This window comes from Oryx dammah, unplaced genomic scaffold (genome assembly GCF_014754425.2).
Source record: "Oryx dammah isolate SB20612 unplaced genomic scaffold, SCBI_Odam_1.1 HiC_scaffold_13, whole genome shotgun sequence".
In the NCBI taxonomy this organism is placed as follows: domain Eukaryota; kingdom Metazoa; phylum Chordata; class Mammalia; order Artiodactyla; family Bovidae; genus Oryx; species Oryx dammah.
Window position 1 is genome coordinate 39576684 of NW_024070197.1, and position 20612 is coordinate 39597295.

Below are 20612 nucleotides of genomic sequence, written 5' to 3' on the forward strand. Positions count from 1 at the left end.
AGGGACCACCGCCTTCAGCTGCTGGAGGAATGTTCCAGTCCAGACACACAACTCCAGACAAATGCTGTAGCTCCGAGACACTGCAGTGAAGGTGCTGGAAGCCCCTGCCAAGTCCAACATCCCCACTTCACAAGTAAACTGAGGCCCAGAGCGGGGAAGAAGTCGGGTACCAAGACCACACAGCAGAAGAGGCCTGAAGCCTAGGATCCTCAAGCCGGGTAAAAGGGTTGGTTAGATCTCTGACCTTGCAGAGCCCTCCTGGACCAGGATGGGAGGGGAATTCAACCCAGCACTGCCCTGTGTCTGCTGGCCTGAGCAGCAGACTCTGGCCCGTTCAGGGGAATGGGCTTTTCTGTTCTTTGCCCCCTCAGCCCTACGTGCCTGGCATGGAGCCATTCCCCTGATGTCCCTCCTGGGCCCTTCCCCTGCCCAGGGGCCCTCTTCACCCTGTCCCCAGCCTGGGCTCCAGGTGTGGGGGTTGGAGGTCCTTGTTGCCATGGAAACTTCATGAGCCTCTACAGAGATTAAGAGGGGGGCTTGTACAGAAGGGGGCTGAGAGAGGAAAATGGTTGCCAGGGAAACAAGTCTCCCTTGGGCTGGCTTCCTGCAAAATCAGATTTTAGGAGATTTTAGAGACCAAGGGGGAAAAGCCCCCTCCTGACAGGAATGGATTAATATTCCATTTTCTCAGCCATCCACATTCTTCGTTCCCTGTTCTTTTCCTCTATTTAGGGGAGAGTAGGGCCTTTGGTCAAATGGATGGGGCTGTGGGAGATCGCCCGTCTACCCTGGATGCCTCTCAGGTCACCTGTTCCACCCAGCAGCTCCATTTCACAGGTGGAACAACTGAGGTTCAGAGAAGCCCAAGGAACACCCAGGTCACATGACTGAGCCAGAGCTAGAGCAGAGCCAGGACTGGATCCAGGGATAAGAGTTCATGCTACCTGTGGCAGCCCAGCCTCCTCCCACACTTGCTGCCCTGGTTTGCCTGAGAAATGCCAACAAACACGACAAGCTTCTTGGAGGCCACCTCAAGCTGATTAGGGGCCCCTGGGGACTGGCCAGCCACAGAGCTTTGTTCTGGGACTCTACTGCCTTCTGATGATCAATGGCTCCGTTGTCCCCACCTGGCTGGGCACAGCCCATGGTCCTGAGTTACTTCAGAGGCCATTCCCTCTGGTCCTGGCAGGGCAGTGGGTTGGGGCCACATAGGGGGTTGAAAGAACCTCAGTGATCATCCTCCCTGAGCCTCAGTTTTCCCTATCTGTAAAGTGGGAAGAGTCCTAAACTGTGCTCTTTCCCACCCCAGGCCTTTTTGCACAGGCCAATCCTTTGGCCCAATCCCTTTCTTCACCTAACTCTGGCTCGTCCTGAAAGGTCAGTCCCTCCACCACTACCCAGGACAGGGGTCTTCTCTGTGCTCACCTGGACCAGACCCAGGCAGGGACTGAGGTCCTGAGGGCAGACCACTGAGTCACATGCTTCTTCTAGCTCCTTCCAACTTCCCACTCAGAGAACCAACACCTCTGTCTGCTCAGGCCACCAGGCCCCAAATTTATGGTCCACAGTCACATACTGCACACTGTGTGTGCCTGGAGCCCGACACAGCAAGAAGGAAACCAAGAGCCTTCCCTGAGCATTGAGCCTCCCCGAGACAATGAGAAAACCAGCATAGAGTGCCCACAAAGTGCTGGAGGACAACGCCAGGGCAGGCAGGAGAGGCCTGAGGAAGTCTGCCTAGAGGAAATGACCTCTAGGCTATGAAGCAGCATGGGAAGTCAGTGAAAGGGGGCCTAAGGCCAGGGGAAGACCACATGCAAAGGCCCTGAGGTGGGAATGAACAAAGGAAGGTTCATGTGCCACGGCAAGTTAGCTGAGAGGAAAGGTAAGGGGCCGGGAGGCAGGCCTGGCCAGTTCCAGCAGCAAGGGGAGGAGGGGAGAGCATTGCCCTTTCCACGCCTCGCCCAGGCAGCCCTCCTGGCACTGCTGGGCACTCCGGCCTGGCCACGCCCACCCTCCCCAGAGTTGCCCTGTGACATTTCCAAGGAGGCTTTTGCGCAAGAAAACATCTCATTCAGCCAGAGTTCTTTGAAAGCTGGCTGGTGTCCTAGCAACGAGCTCAAGCCGGGTCTGGCCGCACCAGCCTGCCCTCCCCCCAGCGGCATCACTGTCTGTTCAGAGGCCCAGCTTTGGCCCCACAGTATCCTGTCCCCTGCCACACGATGGCCAGCATGCCACAGAGCCACTCCCTGAAGTCCTAGCTGAAAACTGCCCTCCCGGGAGAGGACGAGAGGGGAATACTCAGTGGAAACAGCACATGGTACAGGATGGCAGGCAAGAGAGGGCACTGGCTGAGACATAATGTAGATTTAGGAGCCCTCTGTGCTCAGACCCCCAGGCTTCTCATCAGAAAGGTAGCACATTCTGAGAACAGATTTGAGAGTCCACCTGCCCAGCTGGAATTCAGGGTTCCTGTTATGAAGATGTCCTTGGACAAGTCACTGAGCCTCTGTTCTTTTTCACCAGTGATGGCTAATGCCTCTCTCTCCATCCCTCCATTCTGCCCAGCATCACCCTAGACAGCTCCCACTCAGCAGCCAGAGTGGGCCTTCAGAGTGCCAGTAGCACGTAGACCCACTCAGCTTGCTGCATGCCTGGCTCCCCACCTCTTCAGCCGCATCTCTCTCTATCCTGCCCATCTTTCATGGAGAGTTCACCACGCCTACCTTCTATCAGTTCCTCCAACTCACCCTGCTTCCTCTATCTCCCAGACTTTGCACAGGCTCTTCTCTCTGCCCTGAACACTCTACCTGCCACACCACCACCTCAAGTCACTCTGCAAATTCCTACTCTCCCTTCCCTTCTTGGTTTAGACCATGCCTCCTCCAGGAAGCCTTCCCTGATACCCCCAGGCCAGATTGGGGCCCTCCTCTAGGGACTGCTGCCCCATTTCAGCACTGATGACACTGCCTGTCTTTAGGGCTGCCAGACAGAGTATACAATGCCCAGTTCAATTTGAAATTCAGGTATATAATGGATAATTTTTTATTATAAGTATGTCCTAGGCAATATTTGTTGTTGTTTTACTCTGCAAACTCATGGACTGTAACCCGCCAGGCTCCTCTGTCCAGGGGGTTTCCTAGGCAAGAATACTGGAGTGGGTAGACAATCTCTACTCCAAGGGATCTTCCTGACCCAGGGATTATTGAACCTGTGTCTCCTGCATTAACAGGTGGGTTCTTTACTGCTGAGCCACCAGGGAAGCCCTGGGCAGTATAAAGGACATACTTAACCTGTTTATCTGATAGTATCTCCCCCACGTGACTGGGTGCCAGGGAGTAGGTAGGATAACTTATTCCCTGCTCTAGCTCTACTACCTGTGTGAGGTTCAGGATGGGAAATGAGTGTGGGTTTGGGATAAACAAGAGAAGGCAGGGAAGCTAGGCCCCAGCCCAGCCTTTCCAAGGCAGATTCTAGACAGGCCATATACAAAAACTTCATCTCAGCCAAAAGGAAACAATCTGGCTCCACTTACCTTCCAGTCTGGGGGTAACTGTGCCCCAAAGCCCAGAGCTGGAAACATCTTATCACTAATCAGAGAAAGGAGAAAAAAATAATTACTGTGAGACAACCAGGCAGGGGCCTCCTCTGCCCATGTTCACCCTCCCTAACCCCTCCCCAGGGCTGGGCCCACACTGCTGTACACACTTCCACAGACAAAAAAAAAAAAAAAACCTCACCGCCTCTAGAAAAAGCTCTGTTTGAATGATCTCCAAACCCACTTCTGCGTATCTGGTGAATTAGAGTCTTCACCCCCATCTACACCTATGGCAGACATTGCTAATCAATCACAGCACTTCTAACCAATAGGCCTGAGTGCCTTGTCGAGATCCTTCTCAAACTGGGACCTTGGAGACCACTAAACCACAGTCACGAAGCAATTGAAATGTACTGGCTGTCTCTTTGCCTCCTGTTTATGACTGGGAAAAATTCTAAAGTGAAAACACTGGCTTGGCATTCAAGACCTTTCCTCACCTATTCCAAGAGTCTAGTCTCTTCTACCAGCCCTCCCTCATTCCCCACTCCCAGTCACTGGCTACTCGCTCTTCCCCAAACACATAGGGGAATTATGTTTAGGTTTCAGCTTCAGCCCTGTTGCACCCCTTCTTGAAATACCTCTGCCCAATCTCTTCCCGGTGGCAAACTCCCACTCATCCTCTAAGGCCCAATTCAAATGGCCCCGTCTCTCTGTGGGTTTCCCTGAGACCCCAGGATGCCTCCCTCTTTGGTGCACCCATAGCTCCTGCCTCACACATAAAGTGGTCTCTGGGAACTGCAGTGATTTCCTGTCTTCTTCCTCCAGTGGGAACTCCCTGAGCACAGGGACCATGTCTCATTTGTTCATTCAGCATGTATTTACTGAGGAAACCTGTGGCTGCCGTGTGGAGAACAAACTGTCAGGGGCTAGGGCAGAAGCAGGGAGACCAGTGAGGGGGCTGCTGACTCAGTCACTCTGGGCAGGAGGTGATGGTGGCTCAAACAGGCTGGTGGCCACGGAGTGGGGAGAAGAGGTTGGATTCAAGTACATTACGAAAGGATTTCCTGAAGGAATGATAGGGGAGGTGAGGGAAATAAAGGAAGCAAAGGGTTTTCAGTGAGTGGCACAGGTGTCCAGTTGCATCTGAATGCCCATGAGACAGCCCAGTGAATACAAGGGTCTGGGCAGATGGATACAAGGGCCTCTGGAGCGGCAATGGTAGGCTTCCCCACCCAAAGATGCAGGTGGGGACTTCCACCTCCCCTGCGCTGCTTGCTGTATCTCTCTTAATGTGGCCTGGGGTCACAGCCACCGCTTAGACCCTGAGCTCCTGGGAGTCAGAAGCTGGTCCTCAAGGTGCCTCTCTCAAGAAGGCCAAGTGCAGACAGACTTCCCAAGCCTGCTCTTGTGCCTGCCAAATCTCAAGGACCCACTTCCCACGTATTGGCCTCCTGGTCATTCCACCCTCTCACCTGGACGTTCCGACAAACACCATCTGTGAAAATGACACCATGACCCTCAAGCAACTTCTGGATCCTCCAAGGCCCTCTCGACTTTGCATGTGGCCCATCCTGTCAGTGGTCACACTCTCTATACAGCTCTCCTTCACTGACTCTCCACTGTCCTCCCAACCAAAGATCTCTAGGAAGCGTGGTCACGGGCTGAGGGCCCATGCAGGCGGGCTGCCTCTCTGAAGTCTCCCACAGGAGTGAGACTGTTAGGCCATTACGGGGCAGGTGCAGGAATCGGAATGTCTGGGTTCCAGTTCCCTGATCTGTGTGATAAATTCTCTCCCCACACTCTAGGCCTGTTCTTCTCCAGCTCTAACAGTGGAGGTTGCAGCAAGAGCAAATGAGTTTCATTTTCTGTCTTGACTTGTTTTCTTATTGGCTGCGTGGTGTACAGTGTGGAGAAGGATCTCAGGATGGAGCTAGAACCAGCTGGTAAGAGATCAGCAGTTGATTAGCAATGTCTGCCACAGGACATGCATGTCCTGAGCTACCCATCCCTAGGTTTGATGACCTCTGGGTCCCTTCTAGCTTTGACAACTGAGCTTCCTGGAATGGATGGAGCCTAAGCCGACCATCACAGGCCCTTCATAAGCATACCTGTCATAGTCCTGAATGATCTGCCCAACCGCCCAGATGGCCGACAAATATTCGTTGGTGCCCATGGGGTTGATATAGTGCAAAGAGGAAGGGTCGAGGGGATTTCCATTGGAGGCTGTGAAGTCTATGCCAACCTGCAGGAAAAGGCCAGAGACCCCAGTTCCCTATCTTGACTCCAGGGAACAGAGAGGCTGATGGAACATGGGAAACCCCACTCATCACCCCACCCTGACCCCCCTTCCGTAAGATGATCCCAAACCTGGAAACTGACCATGTCACTCCTCTGGCTCTAATGCCATCTATGGCTCCCTATTGCCAGAGCATAAAGTCTACTGCCTAGATGTGACATAAAACCAACCTACAGCCCCAAACCTTTTCCCTGTCTCAGTTCCGTTTCCAGGCCTTCATTCATGAGGTTCTCTCTACCTGAAGAGCCAGGCCATTTTTTCATTCTCCTCCAATTTTCAGGCCCAATTCAGATGCCACTGCCCCACTGAAGCCTTTCCAGACACCTCGCCCCCACACCAGGCCATCTCCCCATTGTCCCTCAGATCTCCAAGGGGCACCAGGACCCGGGGCTGGCTGGTAGGGCAATGCCTGCACATCTAGTCACACTGGATGCTCCCTGCAGGTAAGATGCATGATCCCAGAGCCAGGTCCACGGCGGAGCACAGAGCACCAGGCAGGTGCCCCACATGGACTGAGACTGGCGGATGGGGAGGATACTGAGTTCCACCTGCTCTCTCAGCCCTAAGGGTTCCCAACCCAGCCTCTGGATGGGAGCAAGAAGGGATGGGCAAGGCTGCCCAGCCAGAGAGAGACCCAGGGCATGAGATGGCTACCAGAGGACTCAGTTGGGATCAGCCAGGGACCACTGCAGGGGCACAGCCTGGGGCCTGGCACACAGGAGGTGCTTGGTATAGTCTGCTGAGTGAACACAGGAGGAATAGCAGGGCCTGGCCTCTCTGCGGGGTAGGGGGGCTATGACAACTATCAGGGTTACAGGTCAACAAGACCAATCCCCTGCCTCCTAAGAGTCCTGCAGATGACTTCCAGCCTCCATGGGGTCTAGAGGTGGTGATGGAGAGCGGGGAGGCTACGTGGGAAGTGGGCAGAGGGTAGGACCTCTGCAGGTTCTCCCCTGGTCCCGAGGCTTCCCTTTGGGTGAGGAATGGGACAAGTCTGGGGCATACACTCCAGGCCACCGGCAGAGTGACCACTCATTCTCTCAGTGAGTATTTACTAAGCATGTGCTACATGCTGGATACTGAGTGATACCTCGAGGGTGGAGAGGAAACAAAACAGCAGCCCCACACTCAGTCACTAGTGGGGCAGGGAGAGTGAAATATACTTGAGAATCCACTGCAGAGGGTGTGGGTTTGATCCCTGGTCGGGGAACTAAGATCCCACATGCCACGTGGTGTGGCCAAAAAGTAAGAAGAAAAATTTTTTAAAATACTTGAGAAAATTTCAGAGTGGCATGTGTCCTGAAGTTACTAAAACAGGAGATGGGACAGAGAGGAATAGGAGGCCTCGGTGGAGGTGACTTGTGTCACGGCTTGCAGGGCAGCAGACACAAGAAGGTTCTGGGGAAGAGTGTTCCAGGCAGGAGAAACAGCAAACACAAAGCCCCAAGACAGAGCAGAGCTGAGCTGGTGCGTGGGGAAGCAGTGAGGATCAGTGTGGACAGAGCTGAGTGAGCAACGGGAAGGGTGCAGCAGATGAGGTAGGAAGGAAATGGGAAAGAACTGGCTTTTTTTCCCTCCTGAAGAAGTGCAGCCTAACCAGTGATGCTCAGGGCTGAGCATCCAGGCTCTGACCTGCAGCGAAGCCCTGACTCAGACCCATCCACCCATACCGTCTCCTCTGGACCAGACACAGCCCATGCCCTGGGAAAGTCCTTCCTGAAGTCTATCCCAAGTCGCTCCTGCTGAAGTCATAGCTCAAGCCCTTCAGGAGGATCCTCACTGGGGAGGGGAGAGGTGGGGTGGGGTGGTGGAAACCTTACAGTGAACATGAGCTGGCAGCCTCCCAGGATGTAGTCCAGGAAGGAGTAGTCCCGGGTTATCTGGAAGAAATCAGAGAGGTCAGTGGGCCCCCACCCCGCACCCGAGGGCCGGCCCTCACTTGGCCATGCTCTCCACAACAGCCTTTGGGGAGCTGTCACTCTGGGCCCGGATGGTGGTCAAGGAGGCCGCAAAAAGCAGATGCACCTGATCTGATTACCACAGAACCCAAATCCCTCTGTAACAATGGAGCAACGGTTCCCAACTGGTGGAACATCTGTACACACACAGATGCACAGTAAGCCCACACAGTGTCCCAGGGCCCAGAGTCAGTTCAGCTCAGTCGCTCAGTCGTGTCCGACTCCTTGCGACCCCATGAATCGCAGCATGCCAGGCCTCCCTGTCCATCACCAACTCCCGGAGTTCACCCAGACTCGCGTCCATTGAGTCAGCGATGCCATCCAGCCATCTCATCCTTGGTCGTCCCCTTCTCCTCCTGCCCCCAATCCCTCCCAGCATCAGAGTCTTTTCCAATGAGTCAACTCTTCGCATGAGGTGGCCAAAGTACTGGAGCTTCAGTCAGTAACAACTACCAATTATATGACAGCTGCTGTTTAGTCACTAAGTCGTGTCTGAGGCTTTGTGACCCCATGGACTGCAGCCCACCAAACTCCTCTGTCCATGGGATTCCCCTGGCAAGAACACTGGAGTGGGTTGTTGTGCCCTCCTCCGAGGAATCTTCCCGACCCAGGGACTGAACCTTCGTCTCCTGCACTGGCAGGTGGATTCTTCACTGCTGAGCCACCTGCGAAGCCCAATTACATGACAAAGAAAGCCTCAATTTGTTGCCATTTGGTCCCTAAGGCTCTCTAGCTCTTACCAACCTCGACTTGGAACAGAGAGAGGCCAGGCCACCAGATCAAGACCTTCTGCTGTAAATTACTAAAGCTGTTAAAACATAGTTTGGATGGTCTTTGTCTCCTTTCGGCAAAGGATACTGGCCTTCCAATATTGGTGACGTTAGAAGGGTTCCTTGCAAAATAAATGTTTTTAAGTAAAAAAGACACCAAAATGGGAGGAGGAGGGGGGCTGAATACAAAAAATACTAAGGCGGGAGCCAGAAATGCAGAAGGGGGATGTGAGTGACCCAAGTTTCAGAAACAAGGACCTGAAATCACGATGCTGCAACCCACCAGCTTCACTGTCACAGGGTGCTGCTGCGTTGTGACCGCACGGATGCTCACGTAACTCTTAGTCTCCAGGTGAGGAAACTGAGGCCTGGGGGCTGCCAGCTGGTAGAGCAAGTGACAGGGACCTTCAAGCCTGGTGTTCAGGGCCCCTGCTGCCCTGGCTGGTGCTGCCTTCCTTAACATCCCACCCGATTCCAGCAGACGTGTGGCCACCAGACATCCAGGGGGCCTGGCCCCTGGCCTCAGCCTGGCCACAGTGGTATGAACATTGTCACTGTGGGCCTCGGTGGCCCCAGATAGACCACAGGGCAGGAACCTGAGCTCTCACTAATGTCACTGCCAGGGGATAGGGTGCCCCGGCCCAGTGCTCTCTCCCTCTCTGATGCTGAACACGCAGGGGACAAGCCTGGGAAAAAGCAGCTCCCTACATTTACCCTGGGCCTCCCTGGTGGCTCACTGGTAAAGAATACCCCTGCCAGTGCAGGAGACGCTGGTTCTATCTCTGGGTCAGGAAAATCCCCTGGAGGAGGAAATGGCAACCCACTCCAGTATTCTTGCTGGGAGAATCTCATGGACAGAGGACTACAGTTCATGAGGTGGTAAAGAGTTGGACACAACTGAGCAACTAAACAACAACAGTTACCCTCCAACCAGGAGACCCTGGAAGGTCATCTCATGCCCTCCTTGACCTCGGCACAGGAACAGGATATGAGACTTTATATGCTTAATCATGTTAACATTTCCATTCCACAGATGAGCAGACTGAGGCCTAGAGAGGTTAAGCTCAAAAGGTCTCAGAGTGAGGACAGAACTGGCAGAACCAAGATTTGAACCCAGGCCTTGCTGGCTCCACTGCCCACCCACTCCAGTATACTTGGGCTTCCCTTGTGGCTCATCTGGTAAAGAATCCGCCTGCAATGGGGGAGATCTGGGTTTGATTCCTGGGTTGGGAAGATCTCCTGGAGAAGGGAAAGGCTCCCCACTCCAGTATTCTAGAGAATTCCATGGACTGTATAGTTCATGGGGTCACAAATTGTGAGTTGGACACGACAGAGCACCGTTCCCTTCACTTCACTTGGTGGCTCCACACCTAGTGCTCTCTCTCTTCTGCAGTGATATCTCTCTCTGTGTGACCCCAAACCTTGCCCCTGCACCATGCCCACCCAGGCTGACTCACCTTGCAGGAACGCAGGATAATGACACCTGAGTTTTTATAGTTCTTCTTCTTCTTTTGCTTCTTGGGGTTGATACACTCAAACTCCCGCTGTGCAACACAGAAGGAGAAAGAGCTCAGGTTGGGGCTTCTGCAGGGACTGACCCTCCCCTGGGCCCCAGAACCTATTCTACAGCATTGACCAAGGGTTAGCACACCTCCTCCAGGAAGCCCTCCCAGAACTGGTTCCTGCCACCCATGGGCTCCAGCTCATGCCTGGAGTCAGATGGATAGCTCCTGAGGGCTCACTATGCACTCCACCTATATAATCTCATGTAATTCCCACTCTACTCTTTTGCCTCCGCTCGACAGATGGGGAAACTGAGTCTCAGAGAGAGTGACCGTCTTGCTCAAGGTTATAAGGCAGAGAGGTGGGATCTGAGCCCCCGCCTGCCCCTGATTCAAAAACTCCTGCCCCTTCCCCGTCCCCATGTGGAGGTCTTGGGGTCATGCCCTTGTGCACATCTTACCGGGACACCGTCACGAGCCTCACACATCTGTGACACCGAGGTCTGGAACTCACCGATGAAGTCGTGGCCCCCGTCGTTGTCGTAGTCATAGCACATAACCTGCAGGGGATCCAGCGAGGTCACCCCAGAGCTGCCCACAGCAGGAACTCACAGCTCCTCTCAGTTTCCTGAGCAAACCCCATGTCTTTTTTTGGGGGGGGGGTGGTGCCTCCCTCTCCCTCTCTAGATCTGACTACCTGGCTTGGGGTGATGACTGTAGCTCCTGAACTGCCTCCTACAGGAAGCCTTCCATAATTGCTGGGAAGAGGAGAAAGGGTGTCCACTCCAGTAATGGAGACTCCTCCCTCTGGTGCAGGAAGCTGCACACCCCACATTCCTGACACTGGGCTGCTACTCTTGGGTTGTGGCTCACTTGGCCTCATGGGCCGTGGCCTGGAGTCCTCCCTAGACTTGTCCTTCTTTTCCTGAGATGGACACAAAAAGTCCCAGCTTGATATGCTAACTTAGCTGCCATGACACTCCTAGAAGGAGGGCAGGAATTACTGTACCCACTGTACTGATGGGTAAACAGAGGCTCCAAGTGGGAAGCACTGGCCCAAAGTCTTACAGTGGCAGCCGGAGAGGCAGGACCAGAACCCAGTTTCCTGGTGCCCTGTCTGAAGGTCCCTACACGGCCTTGCTGCCTTGCCCCACCCCATCTGCTCTCAGACCCGGCCCCAAGGACTGAGGGCTTTTAGAGACTAGTAATCACCATCTTCATCACAGAGACAACACTTGGTTGTTTCCAAGGTGATTCTGCATTCATTAGCTTAGCGAGCAGCACACAGCCCTCCAGGAAGAACAGGGCAGTCACTTGTTCCCATTTTAAACAAGAGGTTCACAGAGATGAGGGCCCTGCCCAGATCAGTCAGAGGGTCAGGCAGACCTGAGACAAGGACTCAGGTCTCTTGCCCCTCCCCACCATCGGTTCTTTCTCCATCTTAATAAGAAAGAGCTTTGCCAAGGCATCCCCAGGAAGCCTCAGGTGACCAGGAGGCCAGAGCTGGCAGGGTGGACAGCAGGGTTCCCTCAGCCCCCCCTCACACACCTGGATGGGCTTCTCCATGTCTCCATCGCACAGGGACACCAAGGGCACAGTGAATGGCTTCCACACAGGGTCCAGTGTGTACTTGATCACCTGCAGGACAGTGAGGAGGTAGGGGTGAGCTGGGACCCAGGGGTGGCAGTGCTCTGGGATCGGGCCAACCCAATGGGACAAGGGGAAGGCAAGGTGGAGAGACCCACAGCCACACTTCTGGGGATGGACGTGAGCACCCCCGTGACGAGGAGGGAGCAAGTCCTTAGGGGCCATCAGGGGTTTTCCTGGGCACTGTACGATGTGCCTGCCTGGTCCCATCCCGAGCTGTCAGGGTGGCCAGACTGCAGGCCCACTGGCTCAGAGACTCCTGGTGCCCCACACACCCACCTCAGTCCTGTGGACCAGCATCCACTTGCCGTCATCTCCTGGTTTATAAAACTCGAGAAATGGGTCCGACTTCCCGAAGAGATCCTGGAGGAAGCGGGAGGATGTGGGTGAGGGAGGCATAACTACCGGATTCAGATGGGGTGGGGGTGTGGCCCAGCTGTCTCCCCACCCCACCCCACACCCCAGCATCAGGAGCGGGAGCTGCTGGCCCCACCCCCTCAGCCTCTGCAGGGTTCAGCAGAGACCCGGGCAGTAGCAACCTCCTGGAACCAAGCAGCATCCCCAGGAGAAATCGCCCCATCCTGGGGTGACCAGAGCTTGTGCTCAGAGAGCCGGAGGCCTGGAGCCTATAGAAGTTACAATTCCAGCATCTCAGGTGGGGCAGGACGTCAGAGAGAGAATGTTCAGGGCAGGGGGAGGTACCCAGCAAAATGGGATTTTAATTTATTTTAGTGGGGTTCTGAAAAAATAAAAGCAAATTATCCTAGCAGAAGAGTTCTTTAAAACTCCATTTAAGAAAATGTGGACTCTATAACAGGCGACATTCAAGAAGGGGGAGACGTAAAACAATTGAGTAAATAACATACATTGGGACTTCCCTGGTGGTCCAATGGATAAGAATCCGCCTGCCAAGGCAGGGGACACAAATTTGATCCCTGATCGGGAAAGATTCCATGGAGAAACTTAAGGCTGCACACCGCAACTACTGAAGCCCACACACCCAGAGCCCGTGCTCCGCAACAAGAAAAGCCCAGCACCACAGCTAGAGAGCAGCCCCTGCTCAGCGCCATTAGAGAAAGCAGCAACGAAGTGCCAGCGCAACCACACACACACACAAATAACAATAATATACACTAGGCAGGAATTAGTGATAAGGAGACAAGTAAAGGAGGAGAGGGGTGGAAGGTTAGGGACCTCTGCACGGTCCTTTAGGGAAGGCTTAATTAGAAGGTGACATTATAAGCAGAGGCCTGATGAAAGTGAGGGAGGGGCCAGTCATGAAAAAATTCAGGGCGAAAAGCATCCCAGGCAGAAGGGACAGCAAGTGCAAAGGTCCTGAGGCAGGCGGGTGCCTGGTTTAATCCCAGACAGTGAAGAGGCTGATTTGACTAAAACAAAATGAAGGCAGGGAATGTGGAAGGGGTGAGGTCAGGGAATCAGGGGGCTACGGATGCATTAGGTGGGATCCTGTAGTTTATTGTAAAGACCCAAGCATTTACAGAGATGGGGACCCCCAATGAGTAGGCTTCCAGCCACGTCTTGAATACCTCTAAGTGATAAGAAACTCACTACCTCAATGGTGAAGCAGTCTTAATTTGGAGTGGCCTGCAGGGCCGTGTGCGATGGACTTGTCCCTGGAGGGGCAAGGAAGGTGGTGGCCGGAAGTCCCAGGCCATACAACCCCAGAGCTGGGGAGGGTTGGTGCCTCTTGATAGAGAACCCCCTCCCCTGCCTGTCTCACCTTCTTGTCCAGCTTCCTGCCCGCCAGGCTCAGTGTGATGACCCGGTTATCTGACAGCTCCTGAGCAGCGATCTGCAAGGCCAGAGGAAAGTTGGGGGTTGAGGCCTGTCTCCAAGACTCCCTCCTCCGACCTCCTTTCAGGCAGGGTGGACATGGGATGCCCTAGCAGTCAATTCTCCGGGGTGGGGCGGGGTGGGGAGAGGACTTGTGACTTGGCATAAGCCTCTTGTCTTCCTAAAATCTCAGTTTCCATCTTCGGGAAAATGGGGCTAAATAACTCATCTGGATCTGAGAATCAGAAAGTAATCCCAACGTGGCTCAAGATAGGAATGAGATGGTGGGGGAGACAAAGCGGGGATCAGACACAGGGATGGTCTAGAGCCCTGGGGAGAGGTTCTGGGTAGGGGAACAGCCTGCCAGGTCTCCTCATCCCCCCACTGCTCTCTCGGCTAGGACTCCCTCTCCTCCCACATCTCTAGGATAGCCCTACCTGCTGAACGAGCTATTTGACTCTGAGGACCAGGGACAGAGGCCAGGCCGGAGGCCCCTCTCTCCTGCCTCCCCTCCAGCTGAGACCTTGCTCAACAACCCTGTAGGGTAGGCCCTATCATTACCCCTATTTCAAAAGAGGTGGGTACCAAGGTCTGGAGGGGAGCTGCTGGAAACACTGGGGGAGGGACACCAGCTGGGTGGGGTCCTTCTGGGCTGGCTTCCATGTGGAGGACAGCTGACCAGTGGAGGCACTTAAATGGGGAGGTTTTGCACCCTAAGAGGTGGGAGGAGGCTGGGAGGGGACATTCAAGGTGGCAGAACAGTGGATAAGAGCCCGGGGTAAGTGCTCCCTGGTGGCTCACACAGTAAAGAATCTGCCTGCAGTCTGGGAGACCCAGATTCGATCCCCAGTTGGGAGGGAGAGGGGCAGGGAAGATTCCCTGGGGAAAGAAACGGCTACCCACTCCAGGAATCCCATGGACCGAGGAGCCTAGCGGGCTATACAGTTCATGGGGTTGCAAAGAGTCGGACATGACTGAGCCACTAACACTTTCACTTCGTGCTTAGAATTCAGTATGCCTGAACTCAGGCCCATGGCCATGAATGGGGTAAAAAAACAGCTGAGATTGCTGGGTCCCTCCCAGCCCAGAACGCACGGCTCCACAGGCAGTGGGGAGCCAGGAATGTTCCAGAGCAGGCAACTAATGCTGCATGAGTGAAGAAACACAGGTACAGCCCTCCTCCTCCCAGCACGGCCAGTTTCCCTGGCGTCACAGGCTCTGAAGGGGGACAAGCCAGGAGAGAAGCTCACTGGCTGAACCGCCCTGGGGCACTTTTTCTCTGGGCTTCTGTTCCCTCCTCTGTAGAAGCAGACTCTGCTTTCCCAGAGGCTGAGGACCAAAGAGCTCATCCGCTCAAAGGGCCTGTGCATCGCAAGAATCACCCTGCAGCGTAGGGATCACTGTGCATCACTGAATCTTTGCGTATCAGAGGAATCATTGTGCATTGCAGCCATGAGCCAAGCTAAGAGGGGCAAGGAGCTCCTGAAACCTCCTGAAAGACCCCCCAAGGGAGGACAGCAGGGGCCAGGGCCAGGAGGGGATGCAGGGAGGGGTAGGAGCACCCCAGCCCGGGAAGACGCCGTGGGGACCCCTGGCAGTCCCCCTCACCCCCCAGCTTGGCAGCCCCGACGCATCATATATGGAGCCAGGAGCCCGTTGCTAAGAGACCTGTTGCTAAGTTGTAAGTTGGGCCTTTTTACTCCAAACAAAGCTGGTTATTATCTGATAGTGAAGCAGCCCATTGATGGGGGAGGGCAATGGGCAGCGCGGGTTGGAGGTGGGGAAGGCGGTGGCGGAGGGTGCCTTTAGAGAGCGGGACGGGGGCTGGTACCGTAATCAAGCCCTTCCCCGCAGGCTTGTCATTCATCAGCAGCAGAGGCCGAGTGATCTTCTTGCTGGAGACAATCTGGAGGGAGAGAGGAGGGAAAGAAAAACACTCAACAGGCACTGCTTGCAGCACAACACTCCACGCCAGGAGCAGGTTAAAACCTCCCCCTGTGGGATCCCCTCTGTGGGAGACAGACTGCCTGCCACCACTGCTAGCTCCACTGGGCAGCTGAGGTGACTGAGGCCCAGAGAGGTTGAGACACTTGTCCGAGGTCTCACAGCTGGGTTGGAATTCAGGCAGTCCGATCCCTGGGGACCTGCAAGCCCCCAGGAAAAGGCTCCTGGAAGGCTCACATTCTGGAGGCTGGCCAGTAACCACCTCCCCCAGAGTTATCCAGAGACCCCCACCTCCCTCTAGGTGTGATCCCTGATGGAGAGGATCAAATCCTGACTCCTTCCATGTGTTTTCAATGGTTTGAATAATGACATTCACACAGGATTCAAGGATCAGTACAATATGGGGAGGGCAAGTGGAACACATTGTGAAGTCCCCCCCCACCCGCCTCTGTACCCCCCAGTCTCACCCCCTCCGTGTGTCACCACGGTTCTCTGTTTCTTGGGGGAAATGCTTGTACTTCTTTGTGCTGATGTGAGCATGTTCTTACTGTCCCTGTGCTAGCTTTTTGTCCCCACCAGTTCCACTCTCAGCCTTCTCTGTGCCACTGTGGACTACCTCACCTGGCTCCCCTGTCTTCTAGATTGTGGGGGTTCACCCCTCCCCCCAGTGGGGGTCTAGCAGGAGGGGAGAAAGGCTAGGCTGAAGATTTGCTGCTCATCATCGGCCTCGGTTCCAGTCCTGGGGCCTCCCCATGGTGGCGACAGCTCTCCCCTGACCCCTGGCAATACCACTTCCTGCACTGCCCCTCCCTCTAGACCAGGGGCGGCCCAGCTTCTGCTTGGTTCAGGCCCCATGGTGTCCCCATGGTGACGGCAGCTCTCCCCTGGCCCCTGGCAATACCACTTCCTGCACTGCCCCTCCCTCCAGACCAGGGGCGGCCCAGCTTCCGCTGGAGTCAGGCCCTGTGCAGGTTTCCCCACCCCTGTTGGTTCCTGCTCTGCCCACTGGTCCTTCAGCTCTCTGCTCCCTTTAAGGGTATAAACACATGGTGGGGACCCTGCCGGACACAACCTCACTTCTTAGGCCACTGCCGGGCCCTTGCTTTTTTCATTGAACATCATTTCCTGGAAGGCCCAGGGTGTTTCAGTCTCCACAAGAACCTCTTGGAGCCGTTCCCATTTTATTCATCCACTATCCCTATAGGCTGAGCAGAGCAGTCATCACTGTTCCCAAGTAAAACAGGAGGCTCAAAAGGCCGTGGGGCTTGCCCTAGAGCCCAGAACTGTTAACACTGATTGGAACTTGTATCAGGAAGTCTTAGCCCTGCAACTTCCATAAGCACACCAGAGAGTGAGCCGGAGGGGGAAGTGTAGCCCAAAGAAGGAAAGGAAGTTGCCCAGAGTCGTACAGTGAGCCAGCTGCGGAAGTGGGATGACCGAGGGTGTCTTCCGTGGCTGGTCAAATGCTCCTACCCCAGGAAGTCAAGACCACACCTGCCTGCTTCTATCATGCAGAAGCTCTGGCCACAGGGGCCCACACCCCTCTTTGCCACTATGCTCAGTGTCTTGGGATAAGAGTGCTTCAGCCTGGCCCCAAGCCCACCTGGCTCCTTCCCCCTTTTGGTGCCTGCGGGCCCCCAAGGCTGTCTGCATTTGTGTTGCCACCTCCAGAGGCAGGTGGGGAAAGTGGGACTAGGGAATGCAGCAGCAGGAGACTCCCTAGGAGGTGCTCCATCCTTAGGAGCCAGGTGACTTGCACTGACCCCGTCCTCCTGGGGGGGCACCCGGCTCACCGTGCCCAGGCTGCAGGAGAACTGGCCCAGGAAATCATGCTCCTCCAGCTGCATGCTTGACTTGTCCTGGTCAAACAGGGCAAACTTGAGCTTTTGCACCTCCTCAAAGTGGTAGTCAAGCACGAACTTCTTGGAGAAAGCGGGGTTGAGGTTGTTGATTGCAGTTTCTGTCCTGTCGTACTGGCAAAGGAGCAGGGAACAGGAGTCAGAGTCGGGTAGCCAGTTCACCGATACTTTGTCATTTAGTCACTAAGTGGTGTCTTTCGTGACCCCACAGATTGTAGCCTTCCAGGCTTCTCTGTCCATGGGATTTCCCAGGCAAGAATACAGGAGTGGGTTGCCATTTCCTTTGTCAGGGGATCTTCCCAGCCCAGGGATCAAATTTGCATTAGCCGGTAGATTCTTGACCACTGAGCCACTAAGAAAGCCCTGTTAACCTCTTCCTGGGCTACAGGAAATCATGGTGTTTATTCATGGAACACCCATCTCCGTGCCAGACACTCAGGGCAGTTATCCGCGTGGCTGAAGCAATCATTACTCCCAGATCACATAGGAGAACACTGAAGCACAGAGAGGTTAAGTGACTTACCCAAGGTTGAACAGCTAGAGGGCATGGCTAGGATTTGAACCCAGTCCTGACTCCAGCCTTCACGCTTCTAACACACTGGCCCTGGCTCCATGCCCAGGTTCTAGGATAAGAGTTCAGAACCTGTCCCTGCCAAGGTCAAGTGACAGAGGGAGTCTCATTTCCCATCAGAACCTCAGTTTCCACTTCTGTAAAATGAAAGGATTTGAGTGTCTGTGACTTTGCTTTCTTTTTATTTGTGGAGAACCCTTTCTTCAAACCATGTTTTACATGAAGCTGAGAGAAGAAACGGAAGGAGGAGGGGTACTTAGGGGGAGGTGAGGTGGGGGTTCCCTGTCTCCCATGGAGGCAGATGTTTGTACCTTCACGGAACCCTGGGATGTCAAAACTGGGAACTGAGCCGCCCCCACCCCCCATTTAGAGTGGAAACTGAGGCCTGGGGAAGGACAGGGCCGTACACTGGGGGCCACTGGTGGGGCTGGGACAGGAACCCCGCCTCCTGGCTTCTCTGCACTGAGGCCCCAAACCACGGAGTCTGGGTGACCGTCTATTTTGGGGCCTGGGCTGTGTTGATTTTTCCTCCCACCCATTCCATTTCCAAGGGCCAGAGAGCAGCAGGGATGGAAGAGGTCTTGGCCCCGGGCTATTTTTGGCCAGGGTGGCTGCCCTGGGTGGGAGAGAGATTGTTGAGGAGGGTGGGGGAGTGAATGGAGGTGGGTGCCTGGGGGAGGAGGGGGTGGACATCACCCCCTGAGGGGTGGGGCGGGGCAGGAGTTCCGGAAATCTGGCAGATAGGACTCAGGCTTCTCCCAGCGGTCCTTGGCTGACCCCACATCCCACCTCTCACTTCTGGCTGCATCACCAATGTGCTGGGTGAGACAGGTCAGCCCCTCCCCACTGTGGGCCCCATTTTCCCCTCTGTAAAATGGGTCAACAAGCCCATTTCCTTAGCATCCTAAGAAGGAGCCAACATCTGTGGAAACTCTTTGTAAACCACTGTATGTTCTAGGGAACGCCCACCGAGGCCTCGTTAAATAACTATGAAAATTAGCAGACATATTTTAGAAAGTTTACCTGCATGCAAAATTATCTGGAAGGCTGGATACCAAACCATTCACAGCTGGTTCTCCCTGACAGGTGAGTTCCCAACCACTTTGATTTTCTGGATTGTCTCAGTTTACTACAATGCATACAGATCCCTTTTGGAATAGGAAACAAAGCCATTTTTAAACCTTGAATGTCTTAATGGTTTGGATTTCCCAGTATCCTTCCTTAAGCTACATCTTTCCCCAGTCCACAGGCCAAAGTCTTCTAGATCAGAAATCCTTGGTTGTGGCACCATCAGCATCCTCAGCTCTGAGGCTCTTGGAAGGTAGGCATAAAAAAGAAAAAATTTTCAGAGATGAGGAGACAGGCTCAGAGAGGGATAGCCACTTGACCAAAACCACACAGCAGGGAGTAACACAGCTGGGTCTTGACTCAGCTCTGGGACCAAAGCCTAACAGAGTTCCCTGTTTCTCTCTTTGCTCCTCACTGACTGTGCTCATTGAGGAATAATTGGGGAAAGTTATTTTAAAAATGGAAGCAAGCATTTTGCAAAACTCTCTTTTAACCATTATAGTAACTATTATAGTATTATAGTAACTTAAGGGCTTCCCTGGTGGCTCAGTGGTAAAGAACCCACCTAACAATAAAGGAGACACGGGTTCGATCCCTGGGTTGGAAGGATCCCCTGGAGAAGAAAATGACAACCCATTCCAGTATTCTTGCCTGGAAAACCCCACGGACAGAGGAGCCTGGCGGGCTACAGTCCATAGGGTCGCAAAGAGTCAGACATGACTGAGTGACTAAACAACAGTAACTTAAAATATAATAAACACTAAATATAAAATTATATAAACCTAAATCTACGAATTATTCAGTTCAGTTGCTTAGTCGTGTCCAACTCTGCAACCCCATGGACTGTAGCATGCCAGGCTTCCCTGTCCATCACCAATGAATTATAATAAACACAAATATAAATATTTTAACTAATATTATAAACATTTCAGAATAACAATTTTCCAGGTAATCCCCAGCTCCCACTCCAAGCACTTCCAAGGGCCTGACCCCAGGGAGGCAGGGGGAGCGCTCCCCAGCGACGTCGCCCACCACCCAGGGCATCCACACACCAGTGGGCCTCACCTCCATCCACCTGCCATCCGTCTCTGTGAAGAGGACACAGAAGGGGTCGGACTTGGAGGTGACATCCCGGTCCAGCAGGTTCTGGCCACTGACCGACAGCTCCACCTTGCACACGCAGTACTGGGAGCCCACGGGGGCCGCCCCCGAGGCTGGGGCACCTCCACCGGGTATGTAGGCCATGGGGGCTGGCGGCGGCGGCGGCAGCAGCGCCTCACAGTCTAGGGGGACAACGCTGAGGGTCAGAAAGGGGACAGACATCTGCTGCGGCCCTCCACACCCTGGGGAGGCACCACCGGGCCCTCAAGATGTGGAGAGAGAAGGGTGTGCGTGTGTGTGGTTGGGGAGGGGAGAGGGGTGGGGATGGGGCAAAGCCTGGAGAAAGAATGCAGGAAACCCATGAGAAAGGAGTCTCTGTAGGTGAGTGTTTAGTTTGTCCCTGAAGTTGTTCTCTGCTTTGGTCTGGCTTTACCCGTGAGATACACGCAGGTCCAAGTTGCTCCTGTCAGAGCAGTAACACATCACGGTGGACACAGGCATCCCATCCATGTTGCCAGGAAAACCTGGGCTTCTCCTGAGCAACTGACACCTTGGCGCCTTGCG

At 54.3% G+C, this 20612-nt stretch overlaps 1 protein-coding gene across 2 annotated transcripts in view; it reads right to left on the minus strand.

Moving 5' to 3' along the window:
* Nucleotides 1-20612, minus strand: part of CPNE2 (copine 2) — a 52929-nt gene that overhangs the window by 11855 nt on the left and 20462 nt on the right. Inside the window, exons 2-12 of one of the 2 annotated variants that reach the window (XM_040253930.1) lie at nt 20013-20230; nt 17243-17422; nt 15337-15411; nt 13453-13524; nt 11991-12074; nt 11613-11702; nt 10526-10624; nt 10020-10106; nt 7655-7714; nt 5647-5780; nt 3536-3590 (exon numbers count right to left, since the gene is read on the minus strand). In XM_040253930.1, coding sequence (XP_040109864.1) covers nt 3536-3590; nt 5647-5780; nt 7655-7714; nt 10020-10106; nt 10526-10624; nt 11613-11702; nt 11991-12074; nt 13453-13524; nt 15337-15411; nt 17243-17422; nt 20013-20192 — 1116 coding nt within the window. In that variant the 5' untranslated portion in view covers nt 20193-20230. Of the gene's footprint in view, nt 1-3535; nt 3591-5646; nt 5781-7654; nt 7715-10019; nt 10107-10525; nt 10625-11612; nt 11703-11990; nt 12075-13452; nt 13525-15336; nt 15412-17242; nt 17423-20012; nt 20260-20612 lie in introns of those variants that run through there. The other variant, XM_040253929.1, reaches the window with a different exon arrangement.